This window comes from Oryctolagus cuniculus, chromosome 9, assembly GCF_051225735.1.
Source record: "Oryctolagus cuniculus isolate XC-2025 breed Fujian yellow rabbit chromosome 9, ASM5122573v1, whole genome shotgun sequence".
Lineage (NCBI taxonomy): Eukaryota > Metazoa > Chordata > Mammalia > Lagomorpha > Leporidae > Oryctolagus > Oryctolagus cuniculus.
The window spans coordinates 80,984,357-81,009,032 of NC_142875.1; the positions used below are offsets into that span (position 1 = coordinate 80,984,357).

A 24,676-nucleotide genomic window follows, 5' to 3' on the forward strand; every position below is an offset into this window, starting at 1 on the left:
AGCATTTATAAATAATCACAAACTATTTGTTTAAAAACCCCCCATCAAAATAATTAAATACATGAAATCTGATAATCTCTTAATCGGTACACTTCCAAAAACACTATAGAGGGGTACACCATACTCTACAGGGTCCTGAGTGTATTAAAGACAACTTAAACTCTAGACAGTGGCAATTTGGTGGGTTGTCAAATGAATTTGGAAAATGAGACAGACTAAATTACAAACCATCAGAGTAAAAACAATAATAATTACTATAGCATGATTTTTTGCCTTAATGTAATCTGTATAGATCCGTTGAGTTGTGATGGAAAATATAACCTTTACTGTGAGTCATTGCCATTAATTCGTAAGATCCTGTAATAATGCAAGAAACAGACACAGAACCATATTTATCATCTTTGGGACATATAATAAGTGTATGTACAGGGTGCTAAAGGAGAATGAGTGTTTTGTCTTTTTTTGTCCATTTTGTTTTTTATTGCTTTGGTTTTTGTTTGTGTGCTGTGGTTCAAACGACCTTAATGCTGTAACATTTCCCTGAAATTCTTTTTTTCAAGACTTCTGCACTTTTTTACATGCCATGGTTGGGTTGTAAATATCTTTCTGTTGGCCCAAGCTCACATAATAAGCTCTTAGAACCTAGCAGACAGGAGCAGGCATTCCATTCCCCAGTCCACAGTGCCCAGCTTGGCATCGTTTCGTAACCTAAATAAAGGAGTCCTTATCCAGCTAGTATGTGGTTTGCTAACATCAGTAACCAGGTTTGAGAGTCATTGGAGCCAAAACTAAATATTGTAGTTTCTATTTTTAAATATCTATATTTTCTTTAAAAGTCTATCCTTTTGCCTTCTCCAAAACTGCTTGCTAAAGGGCTTTTTCAGATGCCTACTCGATATCAACTTCTCACTGGCTTCCTGAAATGCTATTTAAAAATCCAGTAAGCTCAATCTTCATCTGTCGTGGTGCCTTATATATACATGGCCATCCGATGTAAGTTCCTATGATCTCCATTGCAGGGAGTGAGCAAGAAGAAAGTACCACAAGTGAAGTCTACTTTGAGTGATCATTCCAGACAGAATCTTGCCTTTTTTTCCATTTGTACAATTACAAATTTTTCAAGCCTTTCATCAAAGCTTTATACAATGTTTTTAAAGATCAAAGCTAAATTTCTCACTGTGATGTCAAAGCTATGGAATTCTCGTTGGTACCCTGAGTTTGTACATTCGTCAAATGTGTCGTTTAGTCCAATCTGTACAAAATCTAGATTCTTGAAGGAATACACAAAAATGGAAATATTCCAATAATTTATTGACTATGTGTTTACTTTTCATTGCAAACAGAATATATTGCAAGATTCAGGAGAGTTAGGATAGATATTAGAGATATGAAAAGGCTGATGAGCAATTGAACAAACATTGACAAGTGAACAAATACTCTTCAGTGAGGGACTATTCAATTCATCACCTTATTTTATCTCCTGATCAAACCCAGGAGGCAGGACATTTTTTAAATTTTTATTTATTTGAAAGATAGACAGAGACAGTTGGAAAGAGAAATTTTCCATCTGTTGGTTCACTCCCCAGCTGCCTACAACATTTAGGACTGAGCCAGACCAAAACCAGGAGTCCAGAACTCAATCCAGGCCTTCTTCATGGGTGGCAGGATACACATTAGCAGGAAGCGTGGAGGCAGGACTCAAACCAAACATTTTGATACGGGATTCACCCATCACCAGCAAGGTCTTAACTGCAGCACCAAACTCCTGTTCCAAGGCTTTTTTTTTTTTTTTTTACAGGCAGTTAGACAGTGAGAGAGAAAGAGACAGAGAGAAAGGTCTTCCTTCCGTTGGTTTACCCCCCAAATGGGCACTATGGCTGCGTGCTGAGTGGCACATTGTGCTGATCCAAAGCCAGGAGCCAGATGCTTCTCCTGGTCTCCCATGCGACTGCAGGGCCCAAGCACTTGGGCCATCCTCCATTGCACTCCCGGGCCACAGCAGAGAGCTGGACTGGAAAAGGAGCAACCGGGACAGAACTGGCACCCCAACCAGGACTAGAACCCAGGGTGCCGGCACCGCAGGCAGAGGATTAGCCAAGTGAGCCGTGGTGCCAGCCCCCAAGGCTTCTTTTTAATCTCATTTTATAAGTTGCAGAAACTTATTTTGGAGGGACAACTTGTATAGAGACCCATACCTTTTAACTGGTAACACTAGCACTCAGAACCAGGTCTTAGAACCAGATGCCAAAGTAAAATAAAACAAACTTAATTCGCTTAACAAAAAAAGATTGCAGTTATTATAGTTTTGGCATTGAGGAGGAGATATAAATAGTATTAACAGAGGGAAGGGCCCTGCTTGTGATGAGTTTCCTTGTAACAGAGTGGAAGCTCTGTGGGGCCCGCACTGTGGCACAGCAGGTTAAACTGCTGCTTGTGAGGCCGGCATCCCATATCAGAACACCAGTCTGAGGAGTGCAGCTCAGAGTCCCAGCTGCTCCACTTCCAATCTAGCTTCCCGCTAATGCACCTGGGAACACAGTGGAAGAGAGCCCAAGTGTTCCCATGTGGGTGACCAGGAGGAGTTCCTGGCTTCCTGGCTTCTGCATGGCCCAGACCTGGCTGTTGTAGCCCTTTGGGCAGTGAACCAGTAGATGAAATCCTCTCTTCTCCTCTCCTCCTCCCTCCTCCCCTCCCCTCCTCTCCTCCCTGCCTTCATCTCTCCCTCTCTGTCTCTCCTTTTCTTTCTGTTGCTCTGCCTTTCAAATAAATAAATAGATAGATAAATAAATAGATAAATAAATAAATTTTAGAATTGAGTAGGCTGCAAAAAATAATACCAAAAAAAAAAAAGAAGAAGAAGAAGAAAACTTTCTCTCTAGCTGAAGGCCTCCAAATGAGAAATGAGACAATCACCTTTGGACTGTGCTGTGAAAAGTTGTTTAGATGGAGAGGATGCTGCAGGCCAGGATTATAGCCAGTTTTTTACTGTAGAGGATCCAGAGAGAGGTGGTGAGGGCTTAGACTAAGGGAATGAGAGTGGGGGGAACAGACTGGAAAATCATTTCCAAGTTGGGTCTTGGTGACATGTATGGAGTGGAGGCAGCAGGATCCAATGATTCAATTCATTTCGGAAAGAAATGCTGATCTTAGATTAGAGTCTTGGTGGGCCCAAAGGCCATCTCTGTGGGGGAATGCAAGCCCTCATCTCTCAGGGGCTGCAGATTCAGACATGGGTGAGGTCAAAGCGTGAGGTGCAAACGTCACATTTCTATCCGGAGGAGTTCCGTAGGTGATTTGCTGCTAAATACAATGGGAGATGACGGTGAGGGTGCTATTGCCATTGAGCTTCAGAAGGGGAGATTTGGAAATAATGGCCCCAGGGCTCACTAAGTGCCCTTTAGGGCAGGGTGAGTTTCTTTGTGAAGAGGAAGGCTTCATTTGGAAACTGGTCATTAAACCCTCTTTGTAAATAGGTCAGGGAAAACTTCTTAGAGAGACAGGAATGATTCAGAGGCCTTGTGAAAATGAAAAGGAAGAGGGTGGGTAAGTTGAGAAAAGGTCCTGTGGCCACTGAGGAGGTAAGGAAATATAAGACAGCGAGCCGCGGTGGCAGGAGCCAGGAGAGGTGCTAAGAAGCCAAGCAGCCTGCGAGGAGTGGGAGGACAGACAGACAGACAGGACTGCCTGCTGGTGCTCAGCTCACCCGGAATCCCCGGGCACCCACACTGCCCATCATGAGCAACTGCCTTGATGTCTTGCAGGGTGAAGACTCAGATGAGGAAGATCTCTGTATCAGCAACAAATGGACTTTCCAAAGAACCAGCCGCAGGTGGTCTCGCGTGGACGACCTGCACACCCTGTTCCCCGGAGGAGACAGAAATGGGTCGCTGGGAGGCCCTAGGATGAGAAACACGACCAGCAGCGAGAGCGTCCTCACAGACCTGAGCGAGCCCGAGGTCTGCTCCATCCACAGCGAAAGTAGCGGAGGCAGCGAGGGCCGCAGCCAGTCCGGCCAGTACGGGGCTGACAGCCCGGTCATGCTGGAGGCCACGCTGGTCAGCAGCAGCCTCCCCCAGTCCCGAGAAGGCCTCAGCCACCCTTTCCACACCAGGAATGAGAAACCTGGCAGGGCCAGGGCCAAGTCGTTTTTGAAACGCATGGAAACGCTGCGCACCAAGGGATCCCACGCACGGCTTAAGGGGCCGGCGCGGACAGGCGGCCTGGTCATCAGCGGGCCTGTGTTGCAACAGGAGCCGGAGTCCTTTAAGGCCATGCAGTGCGTCCAGATCCCAAACGGACACCTCCAGACCTCGTCCCCTGCTGCCTGCCAGAAAGGGCTGCCGGGCTCTGGCAAATCGAGCGGGGACAGCAGCCCCTCGGAAAACAGCAGCAGCGGGGTGAGCACGCCTTGCCTGAAGGAGCGGAAATGCCACCAGGAGGCCAACAAGCGCGGGGGCATGTACCTGGAGGACCTGGATGTGCTGGCAGGGACAGTGCTGCGGGAGGCAGGGGACCAGAACCACACGCACGGGTTTCACTCCCAAGAGAACTTGCTGGTGCATATCCCCAAGGATCACAAACCAGGAACGTTCCCCAAGGCACTTTCCATCGAGAGCCTGTCGCCCACAGACAACAACAATGGGGTTAACTGGAGGACCGGGAGCATCTCCCTGGGCAGACAGCAGGGCCCAGGGGCCAGGGAGCCGCGGCTCATGGCACCCTGCCACAGAGCAAGCCGAGTCAGCATCTACGACAACGTGCCCGGCTCCCATTTGTACGCAAGCACAGGGGACTTGCTGGACCTGGAGAAGGATGACCTCTTCCCCCACCTGGATGACATCCTGCAGCAAGTCAGCGGGCTCCAGGAGGTGGTGGACGACTGGTCAAAGCATGTGTTGCCCGAGCTGCAAACTCAGGATGCGCTGGCTGGGGAGCCCGGCTTAGCACCCTTTCCATCTCCTAATCAGATCACCTTGGACTTCGAAGGCAACTCCGTCTCTGAGGGTCGGACCACGCCTAGCGATGTAGAAAGAGACGGCGGGTCTCTGAATGACTCCGAGGTCCCTGGAGTCAGAGAGAGGAGGGATTCTGGTGTGGGAGCCTCTCTGACCAGGCCAAACAGGTGAGTGACATGCTTTGGTGAAATCAGCTGTCATCTGTTCTGTAGCAATTGTGCCTGGCTTAGTGTTCAAACAGACACTGAAAAAGGCTTATGCTGCTGTCGATGGTTTATGTGGTCAGGAATTATTTAACAGAAATTTGTATTTTGTATCAGTATCATGTTGATTGAACCCCTGCAAACTCACATTCATTTCTCTCCTTAGTCTTTATTTAGACCATAGTTTTATTTAAAAAAAAAAAAAAAAAAAAGTCTGAGCTTCTTACATGTGAGGCACTGTATGTGGAGAACCATGGGTGCTGGGAGCCCAGTTCAGGTGCAGAGTTGGGGTATGGCCTTGCAGTGGTATTAATTCCATTGTCTTGTCTCCACTTTTACACTTCTTTTCATCTCATGAGAAATTCCTGAGATCTAAGATGTGTCCTTTTGAAGTTAATTTTTGCTTCAAAATGTCAATTATAAAAGACATAGAAGCTGATTGACAAAGACCCTTTCAGAAGCACCCTAGAAAAATGTCTGTGGGAGGGCATGGCTGGTGGAAGCAACACCCCCATGTGTGCTGTTGGGGTCTGGGTGAGGCAGGGCTGTGTGCGGGGGCTCCCTGATGGGTCAGCACCTTCTGGCCTCTCAGCTGCACCTGCCCCCTTCACGTTCCATCTCAACACAGAGCAAGGCTTGGAGCTGGGAGGCATGGAAGGCACTGTGGAAAAATTCTGCAGCCCCAAACCTTGGAGAGCTCTCCAATTCTCTCTCTTTATCTTTCTCTTACTTTCTCTCTCTCTGTGTGTGTGTCTCTCTCTCTGTCTCTCTCTCTCTCTCACACACACACACACACACTCACACACATAGGGTGTCAGTGACTCTCAACCCTTTGGGAATGAACTTGAAAATAAACAAATAAGCAAAATTTATTATCCCACTTCTTTAAACCTCCTAATGAAACAAGCAGAAAATAAGACTTCTTCCAGATTTGTCCAACTTGGAAAAAAAAATTCACTTCCTATGTTTATTCTGCACACTTGTGTCTCCAGTTCCTTTCGCTCTGTGATTTTCTTGGCTCAGAAGCGATTTTGATTAACTACTTATACACGGGTGGTATCTTGGGTTTTCCAATAACAAGTCCCCTTGGTGACTGGCTTCTCTGATGGTCTTTCCGGTCAAGGCGACTGCGATGGAACAGCTTCCAGCTCTCACACCAGCCCCAGCCCTCACCGGCGTCGCCCCACATAAGCAACCAGACAGCCGGCCAGCTGAACCTGCTCCAGCGCTTCTCACTGCTTCGCCTCACAGCCATCATGGAGAAGCACTCCATGTCCAACAAACACGGCTGGACATGGTGCGTAGCACGTTCCGGAGAGGGGATCGTTTATCCTAGAGCTAAGTATGTGATGGCAAACGCTTCCCTATTTCCTTTCTGATTTCTGAAGAGTCCATTCACTGCCTGCGCTGACTAGCGCTGCCCCCTGGGCTGCTGCAGCCCGGATGTGATGCAGCCCACAGGAAGCCTTGCTTTATTTGTAGCTCTCAGTTGGTTTTCAGGGAAGGCAGTCAGGCTCCGAGAAAGAAAAAAAAAAGACAAGTAAAGGGTGATGAATTGTGAACAGAGGAATTACAAATACACTTGCCATAAAATAACTCGAAAGTTTGCAAAGAAACATCTGTCACTTACACCTTTTAGCCTGAGGCAGAGTTCAGCCCTTAGAACACTGATTCCTTCAAAGGACATTTAATTCCTCACATACATTTCTGCTGGTATTTTCATTGGCAGATAAAAACAAGGATACATAGTCAGCCTTGGTTACTAAAGACTGACAAAAGCATTCTGTTGGAACTTGAATGTGGATCTATTGTAGATGGTTTGGTAGGTTTGAAAAATATAAAATGTTTCAATAATGTTTTGATGTTATATATCATGTGTATAGAACAATCGATGTGCTTGTATAAGACTATTTTAGAAGGTTCTAACTCATGTGATTAAATCAATATATGTTGTGTATTAGAATTCCCTTTCAAAGTACAAGTGACTCTAAGAAACTAAGGATTTAGCCGAGAAAAGTGATTCCTCTTGCTTTCCCTCTTTCTCTCCTTCTCTTGTAATTTTGACTTGTATTCCGTTTTGTTTGGTTGGGATTTTGAAGTGTTCATCACTTGAGAGAGAGGTCAGTCACTGTTCAATTAGGAAGTTGTCCGCTTGCCTTGAAAACAGAACTACAAACACAATCTGCCAACCCGAATCCTGCTGTTTAACAGAAATAACCCGCAGGCAAGGGCCACACAGTGGGACTGCCTCGCTCCCTGATTAGTTTACAGTGAATGCGGAATCCCTCCTGGGCCTGCTGGACGGCCCAACCATAGCTTGGCTTCCTCTAACTTGCTCCCACAGCCTCTCCCCACAATGCACCCCGGGGGCTTGCATGACCTGCTTTATGTGAATTCTAGGTCGGTTCCAAAGTTCATGAAGAGGATGAAGGTTCCGGATTACAAAGACAAGGCTGTCTTTGGCGTTCCTCTCATAGTCCACGTCCAGAGAACAGGACAGCCCCTGCCCCAGAGCATTCAGCAAGCACTGAGATACCTGCGCAGCAACTGCCTCGATCAGGTAGGCCTGCAGATCCCAAACAGGGCTTGGGCTCATGGAGTTGATCAGACCAGGTCGGTGCAGCCCAGTATCAGGCAACACGGACCTCACCAAAAGTAAAAGGCATGGTGATCTTCAGATGTTAAGATTTAATCTGACCAGGCTGCATCCTTCTCAGACTTTCTGAGGTTGTTTGGTCTTTGGCTGACACCCTGGAGAAACCACAGGAAGTTAGTGTTTATAATTTGTAGCTGTACCATCTAATTTGCATACCTGAAAACCGAGAAGTGAAGCTATGCATTGCATTCCCTTTATATTATTGTCCCAATGCTGCCACTGATTTTAAAGCAATCTTTTATCCCTGTTATATCATTTTTTAAGAAAACTTGGTTTTTAGGTCTCCCCTTATTCATTCTTTTTTTTTATTAAACAACAAAATGACCAGGAAAACGAAAGCCAGATTTATTTATGTCTTTTCAAAATGTGTACGTAAAATATGAAAACAGTATCAAGTAAAGAAAGTGTCCTGTCCTCTTAAGAGCTATTGAGAAGCTCAAGCTGAGATCATTTTCTGGGGCCCATCATACTCGTAGGCTGTGCTAAGCCCAGAGTATGGCCCGTCCTAGAATTTACCAAGCAAAGCCATTGCTGCTCCAGATCCACACCCATTCATCTCTTAGATACTGTGTCCAAAATAAAAGCTGTGTTCTTGTTTGATAAACTGCATTCTTGAGTAATGGAGGTATTTTCAGGTGACTGTTTTATGGTAGGCCTTTCAGTCATGTTCTTTAACACCACATGGAGAATCTATACCAACCTCAGAGCATTTGTACTACTTTCCATTGGATTTGGCTCAGCAGATAGGAATAAGCTAAGCTATGTGAATTCAGAGATTCTGGCCATTGATGCCGTTGGAGACCCCAACACTGGACCCCACCCAAGAGTCAAGATGGTCTCTTGATAACTCAGATACCAACTGTCTGTGGAACAAAATCAGAATTAACTTCTTCATTTAACATCATCCTTGGTTGCCCTGAATGCACAACATCCTTGGTCCCGTCCTACTTCTAACATAGAGAGTGTAAGATAAACATGTTTCCATATTTAAGTGCCATAGAAACGTGGTGGCTGTTACTGCTGTGAAGATAGATGACTGTTGAGAAATGGCCTTGAGAGTATCTAGTCTCCTGTTCCTCAGAAACAAGGCAACTACACTGCTTTAAAACCAGGTGCTCATCTTTCTTCTGATGCTCCAACATTAATGGGCTTGTGAATGACACACCAATAGAACAAACCAAGGGATTTGAGACTTAAGCATAAATTCTTATTTTTTTTTTTTTGGAGAGTTGACCATAAACTCACATTAATCAAGGTTCATATTTTGAGTGTTTAAATGAGAAAAACATTCAGAGAGGTAGACATATGTGAATATGAGGAAATAACCACTCTAATCTCTCATCCAGTGCTACAATTATAACAACCAAGTCCCCTGACGTAGGACTTTCTGACATCAATTATACTTTGGTTGGTTTGTTGGTACACAACTAACATTGTTTTGTGGAGGGTAGCCTTGATTCACACACATTTTTCCAGACTTCTCAATTTTCAGAAAGAAATATATCTCATTCATCCACCCTCTTGGCTCTTAGAGTTTTAGATTCTGCCCTTTACCAAGCACAGAGAATATTTTACTCCAGAAAAATGGCCAGCTAATGCTTATCAGCAAAAGTGCCATTAAGAGAAAACAGTGTTTGTTCAGGGGTGCCTGAAGGAAATGCAGTCATCTGGGCCATTAGTTTAATAACAATAACATTTCTTGGCTGCCCAGCGTGTTTCAGGCAATCGTACTAAGTGTTCTGCATTCATTGCCTCATTGAATGCTACACCCACCCTGGCAGTGTCATCCCCCAGGTCTCAGTCATGGAGCCAATGCTCACTCCCAAATCTGTAGAATCCCTGGGCACACATTTTTAACCACTCCACTCCACTCTGCCACTCATTAAAACTGCTCTTCCCCAGTGGAGTTTGAGGTAATGCCCTCTCTAGCACTGCCGGGTACTTTAAGAAGTGACCCTACACAGCCCACTAATGAGTGCACTGTCAGGATCTTGTTGATGATGTTGGTCACTATGTTACATAGTGTCTTTTCCGTGAGAATGGGAAGAAGCATTTTTTTTCTCTGGCTGCAGCACCTGAAAGCCTTGTTTCTTTTGGACAGTTGGTCTGTTTTATATATTATGGACAGTAGACTCATTCAGCTGGGTGTGTTTTCCTCTTGCACGGACTACTAGAAAGCTTGGAGCCAAATGTGTGTTCTGCCATTATAAACTTACAAGGCACTTTGAAAAGTTCATGGACATGGAATTAAAAGATAAGGTTATTTTGATGCAAAACAATTGAAATCCAGGCATACAAGGTATCATCAAAAAGTTTATGAGAGAGGCTGGTGTTGTGGAATAGCTGGTGGAGCTGCCTCTCACAATGCCAGCATCCTATATGGACACTCGTTCATGTCCCAGCTGCTCCACTTCCAATCCAGCTCCGTGCTAATGGCCTGGGAAAAGCAGCAGAGGATGGCTCAGGCACCTGTGCCCCTGCTACCTATGTGGGAGACCTGGAAGAAGCCCCTGGCTTCCTGGCTTCAGCCCAGCTCAGCCCCGGCCATTGCCACCATCTGGGAAGTGTAAACAATGAATGAAAGGTCTCTCTCTCTCTCTCTCTTTCTATAACTCTAACTTTCAAATAAATAAATCTTTTTAAAAAAAGATAGGAAATCAGGCATGTAAATGGTTAGAGTTTCCTCTTTCCTACCTCTTAAAAAATTTCATGAGAAATAAGTGTTTTTTAAAAATTATACATGAATTTTAAGTATTTTTGCATCAAAATGAACATTTTTTATTTCATTTCCATGAACTCTGTGAAGTACTTTCCTATGTAATTTTTTGGTCTTTGTTTTCCACATCAGCCTCACTTCTAGTATCAGCTAGCCTTTTCTATATTTATTTTCCTTTTGCTATAATTTGCTTAGAAATTATCTTTAACTTAATTGTATTTTGTAGATCACTGTAAGATATTGTAGATTCTTTCTTGAACAAGATTGGGTATAAATAAATAAATTGCCCATACCTCTGTTCTACTCACTGCCAAGCCGTTAGTGTAGGATGGAAAATGTTCCTGCCCTCCACAGATTCGGAATGATGTGTAGCACCGTTTTTCTGCAATCCTTGGATCCAGTCTCCCTTTTGAAGCAAAAGCCGTATATGTGAATAGAAAGTGGGCATCAAAACCTTCTCAACTGTTGCTCATGGAAATATTCCCAGTGTCCACCCCAAGTCTCTCTTTTTTTAATCCAGAAGAATGTCATGCTGTAAAGGCACATGCATTGTATGGGCACAGCTTTAAAGAAAAAAGACTCCTTTCAAGGACATAAATGCTGATTCTAAATGTAACCAAAGTGAATGAGGTGACACTTTGTTTCAGTGACATGTGAGAATGTGCAGGATGTAGGATGTCGCAGGGACTTTCACCGTAGCCACTTTCTGCCTTTCAGACCTCCCATTCCAGCAGGGTTTCCCGGTGTGTGTCACTCTCCTTCCCTGGCACACAGTGGGAGCACAGGCAGGTGCCACGCTTCTGGTCCACAGGGAAAAGGAAGGAAACGGGAAAACTAGAAACACAGAAAGAAGAATCTGAGAACACTGGGCTCAGGAGGACTGTCCTAGAGATTTGGGAGTGAATCGAAGCTCTTGGATCAGGAAAGGGGGGGAATAAAGAGTGAAAAGGAAGGAGAAAAACAGAAGACAGAAATTCCTTCTTTACCAACAAGTCCTTGGGATTTGAGTCTGCACAGTGCCTTGAGATCTCAGCCTGAGAATCCTAGCAACCTCTTCTCCTGAGGAGGCATCCTGCAGTGAGCCGTACACCTTCTACCCCTGCTGAGCCCTCATCTCAGACCCGTCGCACACAGTGGAACCCAGGGCCCAGAGTCACTTCCTGGGCTCCCTGGTGCAGAGCAGTTTATGTATGGTGAAGCGCAGTGCATCCATTTCCCCCCTCGCAGATGGCTGGAGACAAAATGAGGAAGTTTAGCCTTCAATTATGACCCATTTGTATTCAGACATAGCAGTGTGTGTGAGGAGCCTTGCTTTGTCATCTGAGCTTTTATTTCTGCCCTAAATCAACTGTGCAAAGAAGGATGGGGTACACCAGGCTCCTGATGAATAATGAAGCCACTGCAGTGGGGCGCGAAACCTGTCTGCTGCAAAGCAGAGCCCGCCGCACAGGCAGCTGACAAATCTTTCTGAATAAAGCCAACCTTTCTTCATTAGCTGTGCACATCTCTAAAGAAGAGGAAATGGAAATCCTGATAAACATCATTAAGTCCTGAAAGGATTAGCATAAACAGGATGCCACGGAGGAGATTTGATATTATTTAGATGAAATTTGAATTCTAATGCAGCACTCATGCCCGACCGCTCCTTCTAATGGAGCAGTAAGTTTTAAAAGCCTAATTATGCTGGGAAGACACTTCATGCTCAGTACGAGCGTGCTCCGCCCCACTGTCTGCTCATCATCAAGCCCACAGCCTACCTCAGATAAAATGAGGGGCGCTCTGGGAGCGGCAATTCGAAGTCCATCTCAAGTTCTCACTTTCTCCTAGCTGGATTTTTAGGTAGAACACAAAAGAGACAGGGGAGTAAACCAGATCAGAAGATCCCTCTTCAGTCTTGCTTTTATCGTTAGAAGGAGAGAGAGAGAGATCATGCGGAAGAAAAATGCTTATAAAATGAATTTCGTTCAGCACCCTCCGTTGTCCCTTTTGAGGATGAGATCTGTTACATAGGCTGTAAGGCCCAATATAAAATGCAAAAAAAATTTATTTTTACAATGTGGGATTCCTTGTTCATAAATTACTGGGATTTTTCGAAACAGTGAGCACTAACTGTGTGACTGCCCAGGTTACCCAACAACTGATGACAGACAAGGAAGCAATCAAAAAACATTCACAGACAACAGCTTTACCCACTAATCCACAACCCTGGCCCCTGTTCTCCATTTTTCACTTGGAAAAGAACTTTAGTTCAAAATGCAAAATTCATCCCTTCTTTGAAAATTTTTTGAAGAAGAAATTATCTGGGGCAGTCACTCATGCCACTGCGCAGTTGGAAGCCACCCTCTGGTTTCAGGGCCTCTACACCCTTAGAAGGACCTTCTGTTTACTATGGCCAGGGTCTGCCCACCACAGTAAGTGGCTCCAAGAATAGGAAATTCATGATCCAACACAACAATAACAAAAACCAGTGATTTCCAGGGTCGTTCCTTCATCAACTCCCCAAGAAAGACGGGCTTCTTTCTATGGCTTCTTTCTTCCGGCCTCAGCTGCTCCATCTGGAAACGACAACCTTCCCTTTATTTGGTTTTGGGAAAGAAATTTCCTTCAATGCTTCCAACAAAAATCCCCAGAACCCAGCAAAATTTCCCAGGTCTTCTGGAAGTCAAGGGTGGGGCGGGAAGGTTATTGTCAGAGGTTGAGGCGGAACCCCGCCAACCCTGTGGACATCCTGTAAGCTCCAAGTTAGAAAAAGCAGCTCGGAGACTGCCACTGGAGAACTCCAGAGATGTCTCAAATCATTAAAATCACAATATTTGCCAAAAGGAGGCAGAAACTTGGTAACTGAATAATACCAAGAAAACATGGCTGGGATGTATGTGACACGGAGACAGAGCCTGGGGACACAGCAGACAGAAGAGGAATGTGCTCGACAATTCAAACACAAGCACTCGTCTGCTTTCTTCTTTTTATAGATTCCGATCAATATTTCTCTGCTGGCTTAAGAAAAAAAAAAAAAAAAAGGAATTCTTCTCAAGTGGAATAATACTGACTCACATGAGGATAAATGTTTGTGAGTCACACTTAAGAATTCACCTGCGGGGCATTTAGCTTCTGAGAACTCCCCGTGCAGGCCTATGGTGTACACAAACCTGGGCCTCCTTCCAGAATTGAAGAAGTCAGGCATAGAAATCAACTGGAGATGCATCTTCCCGCAGTAATCACCCCTCTGACAGCTTGCATGTTTCTCTCACGGTGCTTGCGTTCTTCTCGTGCACTTTGAAGAAATTCAGAGGAGCTGCAAGATGAAGGGAGATAAATGTTAGAATCTTCACGAAGAGTCGGCTAAGAAAGTCTTGTCGTTTCTAGACATTCCAAACTTGAAGAATACCAAAGACAGTAATTAACGTTTGAAGAGGCAATATGCCTGCATACCCTCATCTGCCGGGTTAGGGTGTTAAGCCATGGAATGCAGACATTTTACTAAGATTTCTCTTTCGGCCACAAAAAGTAGCAGCAGGGAATTTCTCGTGTGAGCCATTCGGCTGACGTATACAAAAACCCAAGTCTTCTCTAATGGCTTGGAATTCTTCCCTTGCCATTCTTGCAGTTTAAAAGAATTAGAGCTGCTTTCAATTTTGAAGTAGCAGCAGTCAAGAGAGCCAGTGTCAGACCCTGGCCTTAGGTCAAGGCCTGCCTGGCACACAGAGCAGCTGGTGAGGTGGCCTCCATCCATGCCTCCCTTCAGGCGTGGAGTGCCACTGCTTGCCTGTCCAGCCGCTCACTTCATGTTCTCACCTTGCTCTGCTCTGCAGAAGTGGCCTAACTCGTGAGCCACTGTAGAATGAGGCATGGGGGAGATGGAGGGTGATGGATCCAGCGATGAGCAACTCAACACCCTACAGGTGTTTCAAAAGAGCAAACACGGTATTTCACTCTAAGCCGGGGCTCCCAGGAATGCTCAGTTCTTTTTGGACGGAGGCAGGGCCCTACAGCTTAGCCTGCTCCCACTATTCCAGCAGCTTCATTCTTGCCATGAATACTCTGCTTACCTCATTCATTCATTGTTGAGCCATTATCTCCTTGACTTGTAATTGCTCCATGTCAAACGGGGGAGGTCTCTAAGCCCCTTGGATTAAAGAAAGTCATTCTAGGCCGGCGCTGCGGCTCACTAGGCTAATCCTCCGCCTAGCGGCGCTGGCACACCAGGTTCTAGTCCCAGTCAGGGTGCCGGATTCTTTCCCAGTTGCCCCTCTTCCTGTCCAGCTCTCTGCTGTGGCCCGGGAGTGCAGTGGAGGATGGCCCAAGTGCTTGGGCCCTGCACCCCATGGGAGACCAGAAGCACCTGGCTCCTGCCTTCGGATCAGTGCGCTGCACCGGCCGCAGCGGCCATTGGAGGGTGAACCAACGGCAAAGGAAAACCTTTCTCTCTGTCTCTCACTGTCCACTCTGCCTGTCAAAAAAAAAAAATCTTAAAAAAAAGTCATTCTATGACAATGTCTTCAAATCTGAAAAAAAAGTTACCCAAGAGTCATTTTCACAACAGCCAAAGCTTAGACACACGATAAACTAGGCAAGTAGAGTAGAAGCGCCAGGCATGATATGAAGAGCATCCATTGGAGTTGCCAAGGAAGCCAAAGAAGGGAAAGCAAAGAAGACCCTTAAAATCAAAATGCATGCCTGTGATGTTATTTTATTTCCTGAACGTGTTCTCCACAGAGCTCTTCCTCAGAGGGACACTGGCAACAGTCGCCTTTCTAGGATCCTCCCATCCACCGTCCACATTATTTCCACGGAAGCTTCCATTGACCCCGTGGAAGAGTGAGCACCACAGCGCAGGGAGTTATGTCTGCTCTGCTCACTAACTGCTACTAGGAACTCTTGAATATTCCTGATATATAGTGTAGTGGGTATTTAGTTCCTACTTCTTGTAGGCATACCATGATGACAATGTGGTAAGACTCTACAGGCCACAAAGCTCATCCACATGCATGTCTTCATTTAGACCCCACAGCAGCCCTGTGAACTGGAGCATTCTCCTTGTCTTCACGTTCTGGGAGACGACGATGTTCAGTTATGACCTAAAGTAACTACGCTAGTAACCCAGAATGTACTAGTTGGAAGGCAGTTCCAGTCCAGGTAGCCCTGACCCCAGGCCTTCCCATCACATCCAGGGTACTGGGGAGAGGTGACCTGGCTAACGTGCCCTGTGGCTTTTTCAGGTGGGTCTTTTTCGCAAGTCAGGAGTGAAGTCTCGAATCCACGCCCTACGTCAAATGAACGAGCACTTCCCTGAGAACGTCAGCTACGAAGACCAGTCCGCCTACGACGTGGCAGATATGGTGAAGCAGTTCTTCCGGGACCTCCCAGAGCCACTTTTCACCAACAAGCTCAGCGAGACCTTCCTCCACATCTATCAGTGTAAGTGGAAATAATGCACATCGGTGTTCTCCGGGGAATGCACTTGTTAACAACAGAAGTCCCCCTGGCCGGTGCTGTGGTGTAGTAGGCTAAGCCTCTGCCTGCAGCAATGGCATCCCATTTGGGTGCCCGTTCGAGTCCCCGCTGTTCCTCTTCTGATCCAGCTCTTGTTTATGGCCTGGGAAAGCAGTAGAAGATGACCCAAGTGCTTGGGCCCCTGCACCTGTGTGGGAGGCCTGGAAGAAGCTCCTGGCTCCTGGCTTCAAGTCAGCCTAGCTCTGGCTGTTGTGGCCATTTGGGGAGTGAAACAGCAGATGGAAGACTTTCTATCTGATTCTTCCTCTGTCTGCAACTGTCGCTCTCAAATTAATAGATAAAACCTTAAAAAAAAAAAAAAAAAGGCCCCTCACCAAGTAATGCCTGAATTCATGAAGAAGTCTATGAAAGTTATAATCCTACTCTTCAAATATAACCTCTAGTCACAGTTTGATATGAGAATCTTCTGGTCAATATATTTGCCACTGAAAATGCCCGTTTTGATATCAAAATATTTCAGTAGCATTTGTGTGAGATCTAAAAATAACTCAGCATGCTTTCAAAAATTTTAAATATAAATGGCATATAATAGTTTATTTTGTATGCAGATATTTTTTAAAATTCCTGGAATTTTTAAAAGTGTACATTTATTTAGGATACAGAAAAATGAAGCCGAATATTATAAAGACTAGAGAGAGGGACCAGCCCTGTGGTGTAGATGGTTAAGCCTCCACTTGCAGTGCCGGCATCCCATATGGGCATTGGTTCAAGTCCCAGCTACTTTACTTCCAATCCAGCTCCCTGCTAATGTGCCTGGGAAAGCAGCAGAAGATGGACCAAGTGCTTGGGCCCTGCACCCATGTGGGAAACCCAGAAAAAGCTCCTGGCTACTGGCTTTGGCCTGGCATAGCCCTGTTGCATTAGCAAGGAGCTGGGTGGAAGTGGAGCCAGAACTCAAACCCAGGGACTCTGATGTGGGATGTTGGTGTCCCAAGCAGGTATATAACTACTGTATCAAATGTCCATTTGATCCCTCCTATTTTAACTGGTGAAAAATAAGCAAATCAAATTGAAAATTAAGGTTAACTCAGTTAATTTATATTTTCACTTAGAATTTTTAAGTGGTGTTACATCAGTATTTCTCTACAAAGCTACAATTAAAATAGTCACTGAAATTACAATTTTTGTTTAAAAATCCAATCTTAAAGGTAACTGCAATTGGGTATATTGGAAGTGAGCATGTGACTCTTTTTTAGATGTGATAAAGATTAATAATTATTTTTGATGACCCAACCTCAATTCTTCAGAAAAAGGCAGTTAGCCTGTGGACTTTAAATTACAGCAAAGCAAATGGGCCTTGACATGAAATCAATCCAATCTGAAGATCCCTGCTATGCAGCATTCTGTACTAAATGTGTTTAAGGATTACAGAATGTTGCAAATTCCAAAAGGATTCTAATCAGTACCACTTGTAAAAACAGAATAAAGTGGTGGCCCATTAAATAAATATTATTTTGTCAAAGTGATCAGGTTAAGTTGAAATAATGATACACATTGCCAGAGCCCAAATACAGGGAGTTCGTGACCTTGTTGGTGTGAGAGAGGGGATTGCATTTTTCAATTATGCCTCTCTTATGGTTTGGAATTACCATATTCAAGTCTTTACATTTAATCGGTTCTTGAATTAAGGTTGACACTGGTCTAAGGCTAAGGCCAGATTACTCCCAAACAGATAAATGCCTTTGCCCTTTCTGAGACTCACAAGCAGGAAGCCAGATCAAAGCTTGGCTTTATTTTAGCTGAATAAACATTTGCTGAGTGTGGCTTATGTACAGGGCACCATGCTGAGCTGCGGAGCATGGATGGGTGAGACTCACTGCTGTTAAGGCTCTTACAGTGGAAGGAGACGGGACATGAACGTGGAGAGTCATGCATCTCTGAACAGCAAGGGTACATCTTGAGAAATACATTGTTAGGTGGTTTTAGCACTCAGTGAGTGGACTTAACACAAACCTACATGGTGTAAGTCAATCACTCAACATGGCCTCTGGATGCAGTCAAGAGCTGTGATAAACATAACATGTGTGAAGCCACTACTGGTATAACAGGGCACTCTGTTTTACAGTCAAGGGTTTTTTAATGAGTAGGGACACACCCTAATGGTAAAAACACATAAATACCTAACCCAGTAACATAGCCATTTATTATTGTGATTCCATATTATGTATTGTACACGTTGTCTTGTTATATTTTTATTTTTATAGATTTTTTTTCAAGATTTTGTTTTATTTATTTGAAAGGCAGAGTGATACAGAGACGGAGACAGAGAGAGACTCAGAGAGATATCTTCTACCCACTGATTTACTCCCCAAATAGCCAAAGGGCTGGTGCAGGCCAGGAGCCAGGAGCCAGGAACTCCACCCAGATCTCCCATGTGGGTGACAGGGATCCAAGTACTTGGGCCCTGTGTACTTCTGTTGCCTTCCAAGGCATATTAACAAAGAGCTGGATCAGAAGTGAAACAACCAGGACTTGAACCCTCACTCTGATATGGGATCTGGTGTCTCGGGTGGCTGCTTAATCCACTGTGCCACGATGCCAGCCTTTGTTCATTCGCTGGCAGCACAGTAGATGTGTTGACACCAGCATCACTACAAACATGTGAGCGTGTGTCACACTATGATGTCATCATGGCTACAGCCTCACTAGGCGATAGGAATTTTTTAGCTCCATTGTAATATTACAGGATCACCATTGTATCTGTGATTCACACTGACTGAAACCTCATTATGCAGTGCATGACTGTAAGTACACCACAAGTTGGAAGAGTTCCACTGCAGGATTACAAAGACAAATTCAAGGAGTTTAGGATGAGGAGAGAGAACATGATAGACAAAGTGCCAGCTGGAGGTTGACGCGTGAGGAGCAGATTCTGGGTGAAACAAGTGGCCCGAGCATGTGTCAGGAGAGCACAGGGTATTTTTCTGGATTCCACGTGTGGTAAAGGTAGTGTGACACCAAATGACTTGGAAAAATGAGTCTGAGGCCATTCAAAGAAGGGCATTGAATTGTATGCAAGGGGATCCGTCCTGATTCATTAAGGAACTGGAGACTCTTCGGGTGTGTTTGAGGACCTTGCCGGTCATGCTGCTCTCAGATGTAAAGACAGAACCAAAAATCCATCAATGAATTGTTTAAACAGTAAAGACATCTTATTATCTCAAGGGGCAAAAAATCTGGAGTTAAATAATTGCAGAGTTGAGTAATTCTCCAGTTCGGTGAAGCCAGAGCTGAAGTCAGCTTTCTCCCTTGGATTGCTCCTTGAGGCCACAGTATGATTGCCACCACTTATAATTATCACATCCCCACAAAATCACCTTGAAAGACAGGAAGAGAGAGAAAGGGCTTCTCCTTGGGCATATGTCTCTTTTTATCAGCAAGATACATCTCGCAGAAGCTTTCCCTCACAATTATCTTGGTCTCATCTGCCAAAAATGGTTTATATCTTTTCCCCAAAAGAGACACTGCAAACAAGAATGGGATTACTATTTTTGGTTTAGAGCAACATGATTCACCGTTGGGTCTGAGGGGGATCCCATTCCCTGAGTACTTTGCAGTGCACACCTAAACAGATGCTGTATTTTCTTAGTGTGGAAGGAGGGGAGAATGGGAACTAGAAGGTAAACAAACTCATGCCTGCCACAATGGTGGCAGTCCATCAGACCTGTTGTTTGACCCGTGAATCTGGAAATAGTATACAAGAGTAATGAGCTTGCAAATAATGAAGGTCTGGAGTTTACCTGCAGTGACTTCCAGCAGTCAGTAGAAATAAGACGTTCCAGGGATGGAGTCGAGAGTCAGAGTTTCCAAACCACTGCTGGGAAAAGGGAACGTTTCCTCCTCCAGGGCTCCGAAGCAGTTCTGACTTCAGCTGCTGCGTCTTGGGCTTACATCAGATGACTAATTAGGGTGGAATGTTGGTTGGGTAGGAAAATTATGTGAGAGTCCTACTGATCTACAGGAAGGAGAAAGATGGAGGGATCAAAGACAAGCCTAAGGTTTTAAGGCTTGAATATTGACAGAATATAGAAAGGGAGAGGGGGAGAGGGGCGCTGCTTTGAGGGCAGGGAGGGAAGAAGGATTCAGAATTGACAGGATGTTGAGTTTGAGGGACCAGTAGCTGTCCACAGGGTCCTAATTATCATCACTTGGGCATGTAGATCTAGAATAGTTTCCTGAGAGCCACAGAAAGAGCAGGAACCTCACGAGTGTCTTGTTTAAAGTAAGAGGAGAGGCTCAGAGCTGCATGCTTAAGGTGGGGGTGAAGGCCGGCGCCGCAGCTCACTAGGCTAATCCTCCGCCTAGCAGCGCCGGCACACCGGGTTCTAGTCCCGGTCGGGGCGCCGGATTCTGTCCCGGTTGCCCCTCTTCCAGGCCAGCTCTCTGCTATGGCCAGGGAGTACAGTGGAGGATGGCCCTAGTGCTTGGGCCCTGCACCCCATGGGAGACCAGGAGAAGTACCTGGCTCCTGCCATCGGATCAGTGTGGTGCGCCGGCCATTGGAGGGTGAACCAACGGCAAAGGAAGACCTTTCTCTCTGTCTCTGTCTCTCACTGTCCACTCTGCCTGTCCAAAAAAAAAAAAAAAAAAAAAAAAAAGGTGGGGGTGAATGGTTGACATTCTCAAGCATTTTAGAGGAAAATACGAGGCAGAAGCTGTTTTCTGAGGGATAAAGGAACAGATGAGTAGAAGAGAAGATGGCAGCTGATGCTTCCAAAATGATAGTATGGGAAAAAAGTGTTGGCATGGAAGAGCAGCTTAGCAATCTAAAATTGAACAGTGCATGAGGGTACTTCAAAAAATGCTTGGAAATTGAATTAAAAGATAAGCTTATTTTGGTGTAAAAATGTGGAAATCCAGACTTAATTATTTCATAATACACATTTCCCATGAACTTTTCGATGTACCATTGTATTCACACTTGACATCTTACTTGTAGCAGAATATTTAGGAGTAGTTCGGTGCTGCAAGCTGAAATTATAATACTGCTCACAAATTTGAAATCATTAATAATATTTGTTTCTAATTCAGCTAGAAAAAGGAATGGTTTTATGTAATCTGAGCAAAAAAAATGGCTATTCACTGTTAACTCCAGGTATATCTTTTTTTTAAAGATTTATTTATTTATGTGAAAGTTAGAGTTACACAGAGAGAGAAGGAGAGGTAGAGAGAGAGAGAGAGAGGTCTTCCATCCACTGGTTCACTACCCAATTGGCCACAATGGCCGGAGCTGCGCCTATCCAAAGCCAGGAGCCAGGAGCTTCCTCCAAGTCTCCCACATGGGTGCAGGGTCCCAAGGACTTGGACCATCTTCTGCTTTCCCAGGCCATAGCAGAGAGCTGGATCAGAAGTGGAGCAGCCAGGACTTGAACCAGTGCCCATATGGGTTGCTGGCACTGCAGGCAGCGGCCTTACCTGCTACACCACAGTGCCGGCCCCCCAGGTATATCTTTGCCACTAAACAGCTGACGTGATAGAGATGAGATGGGTTTACAGGGTACAGATTTTCTTGCTGGCCAGGAGTGTGGCCAGTCCTAGGAGGTAAGATCCTCCTAAAAGGGGGACCAGCCCTGTGGCGTAGTGGGCTAACCCTTCGCCTGCCACACTGGCATCACATATGGGTGCCAGTCCATGTCCCAGCAGCTCCTCTTCAATACAGCTCCCTGCTATGGCCTAGGAAAGCAATAGAGGATGGTCTAAGTGCTTGGGCCCCTGTACCCCCATGGGAGACCCCGAAGAAGCTCCTGGCTCCTAGTTTTGGATAGGCCCAGCTCCGGCCGTTGCAGCCATTTAGGGAGTGAACCAGTGGATAAAAGACGCTCTCTGTCCTCTCTCTGTCTACTATAACCCCACCTCTCAAATAAATAAATAAAATCTTAAAAAAAAAAAAAAAGAAAGATCCTTCCATATGATGCTGGAAAGGGGCAGAAGAACCCAGCACTGGACCCCAAAACCTTTGGCTATTTAGTACCTGGGCAAGAGGTCACACTAAAGACCTTCTAGAGCAGCAAGCTCCATATTTGTAAATATATTTGATTTTTTTTATTGGAAATACAGAGTTACAGAGAGAATGGGACACAGACAGAGAGAAATCTTCCCCCTGATTGTTCACTCCCCAGATTACCACAAAGGCTGGGGCTAGACCAGGCCAAAGCCAGAATCCTGGAGCCCCAGCCAAGTCTCCCATATGAATAGCAGGGACCCAAGCATCCAGGGTCATCTTCCACTGTTTTCTCAGGCACATTAGCAGGAAGCTGGATCAGAAGTAGAGTAGCCAAGACTTAAACCGGTGCCCATATGGGAAGCCAGTGTCACAGATGATGGCTTAACCCCCTCTGCCACAGTGCCAAGCCCTCCACATTTTTTTTATTTTTATTATTTTTTTTATTTTTTGACAGGCAGAGTGGACAGTGAGAGACAGAGACAGAAAGAAAGGTCTTCCTTTGCCGTTGGTTCACCCTCCAATGGCCGCTGCGGCCGGCGCACCGCGCTGATCCGATGGCAGGAGCCAGGTACTTCTCCTGGTCTCCCATGGGGTGCAGGGCCCAAGCACTTGGGCCATCCTCCACTGCACTCCCTGGCCATAGCAGAGAGCTGGCCTGGAAGAGGGGCAACCGTGACAGAATCCGGCGCCCTGACCGGGACTAGAACCCCGTGTGCCGGCGCCGCAAGGCAGAGGATTAGCCTAGTGAGCCACGCAGCCGGCCCACATTTTTTTAAAGACTAATTTATTTGAAAGACAGAGTGTCGGAAGATGGAGGTAGAGAGATCTTTCCTCTGCTGATTCACTCCCAAATAACCACAACTGCCAGGGCAGGGTCAGGCCAAAGTCAGGAGCCCAGAACTCCATACAGTTCTCCCACATGGGTGGCAGGGGCCCAATTACTTTTGTCATTTTCCACTGCCTTCTGAGGTGTATTAGTAGGAAGCTGAATCAGAAGTGGAGCATACAGGATGCCAGTGTCTCAAGCAGCAGCTTAACCTACTGTGCCACAGCAATGGCCCCATGCTCCACATCTTTTGCAATCAGTAGTAAATATTTGGTGTGGTAAATATCAGATGTAAATATTTGGGTATGTACATTTATCAGCAGTAAATATTTGGATGTGTACATTTCTTTGTTAATAAGGTAAATATACTGTGATATGTTATGATATACCATGAGTAGTATAAAAAGCATACCAAGCAGTATTTTCAATGGATGAGACCAAACATAAACACAATCGGAAGTTCTGTTTTCTTCCATCACCTTAAAGGACTGTCATGAGCACATTCCCCCTCCCCCATCCCTTGGCAGTAGAGACACCCTATTGCAGAGACCTCTGATCTACAGTGTGTTAACTGAAGAGAGCCCTTGACAGTGACTTTCAAAGACCAAGGGCAGTGAATCAAATCTAAGTGATCAGTAAGAAACACAGCCAGGGGGCAGCAAAATGCAGCACCTAACACCCATTTGCTGTGACTTTTCCGTTGAGTTCACTTCATAGTGTTAGGGCAATTCCATTGCAAGCCAGCATTGCCAGTGCCCTCACCAGCACGCCAAGGCCCGCCATCAGAGGGAACAGGGAGCATGGGTCCTCTTCCCCAAGCATAGCCTCAGTTTCCGTAGCCCCCAGGATGATGGAATGAGTGGCAAGCAATTGGGTGCATCCTCTTATCTAAGCCCCAGGGGCCTTGTAGGAAAGAGGAAGATGTACCAGGCTCACTCTCTAGAAGGGAGTCCAGATGGCAGCCAGCCTGACCCTTTCGGTCATCACTGAGTGTGCCAAGCTAGCATCGCAGCAGTCATGGTTAATTGTGCCAGGCTGGCCTCCCTGCTTCCAGGGGCACTGGGCAAAGGCCACACTGCTGCCCTGCTCTCCAGGGATTTTCAAATCATGTCCCACAAAACTCCGAGTATCCTGAGAGGTATTTCCCAACCAAGCTGTCTAGTGGAGAGGGTGGGCAAGAGGGAAACCAGGTTGGTGCAGCCTCAATCTATCACAAATTTCAATAGAACAGAAAAAAAATCTGAAAACAGAGGCACAGGTTGACGGCTCACAGTATGAAAAATAACAAGATGATGACATTGCTTTCTCAGTATCACCAGGACATTGACACTATGGGCTCTGAATTCAAGTTGCTAGGGCTTGAGTTGGACTCTGCCTCTTGCCAGCTGTGAGGCCTAAGCAATCCGAGGTGTTTTTCTGTATTCCTGAGTTCTGTGTTGGTAGATTCCACAGCTGCGTATTCAACCAATCACAGATCAAAATTTTTAAAAAATTGTACATGTGAGGAGGTATAAACTGTCATTGTTCCCTACACAATTCTGTATAATGGCCATTTGCATAGTGTTTACTTCGTGTTAGGTATGATCAGTCATCCAGAGAAGACTTCAAGTAGATAGGAGGATCTATGCAAAGATATATATCCAAAGATAGCACCATTTACATACGGGAACTGTGCACCGCGGGTTTTGATTGGTTCTGGAGATACTGACTTAGCTTCTGTTGTTATCTCGATAACGATGATGACGATGTCCGTGTCTCTGAGTGTGTCTGCACACCAGGAAGGGGAGCTCACGCACTCTCTCCCAGCTGCCTCGCAGGCTTTCTGCAGCTGTTCCTCCCATGACCTGCCACCCGCTTTTCCT

General features: G+C 45.5%; 1 protein-coding gene and 1 long non-coding RNA gene across 25 annotated transcripts in view; one reads left to right on the forward strand and one right to left on the reverse strand.

Moving 5' to 3' along the window:
* STARD13 (StAR related lipid transfer domain containing 13) overlaps positions 1-24,676 on the forward strand; it is a 585,508-nt gene that overhangs the window by 549,920 nt on the left and 10,912 nt on the right. For 18 of the 24 annotated variants that reach the window (XM_017350153.4, XM_070049030.2, XM_089304231.1 and 15 more), the window contains 4 exons: positions 3,762-5,122; positions 6,282-6,500; positions 7,559-7,718; positions 15,750-15,948. In XM_017350153.4, the coding sequence (XP_017205642.3) occupies positions 3,762-5,122; positions 6,282-6,500; positions 7,559-7,718; positions 15,750-15,948 (1,939 nt within the window). The remainder of the gene's footprint in view (positions 1-3,761; positions 5,123-6,281; positions 6,501-7,558; positions 7,719-15,749; positions 15,949-24,676) is intronic. The other 6 variants (XM_008273541.5, XM_002720592.6, XM_070049037.2 and 3 more) reach the window with 1 other exon arrangement.
* LOC138843827 (uncharacterized) lies at positions 6,518-24,671 on the reverse strand. Its single transcript, XR_016213328.1, has 2 exons — positions 19,785-24,671; positions 6,518-13,825 (listed from the first exon to the last, which is right to left on the reverse strand). It is a non-coding gene; the product is annotated as an uncharacterized LOC138843827 (long non-coding RNA).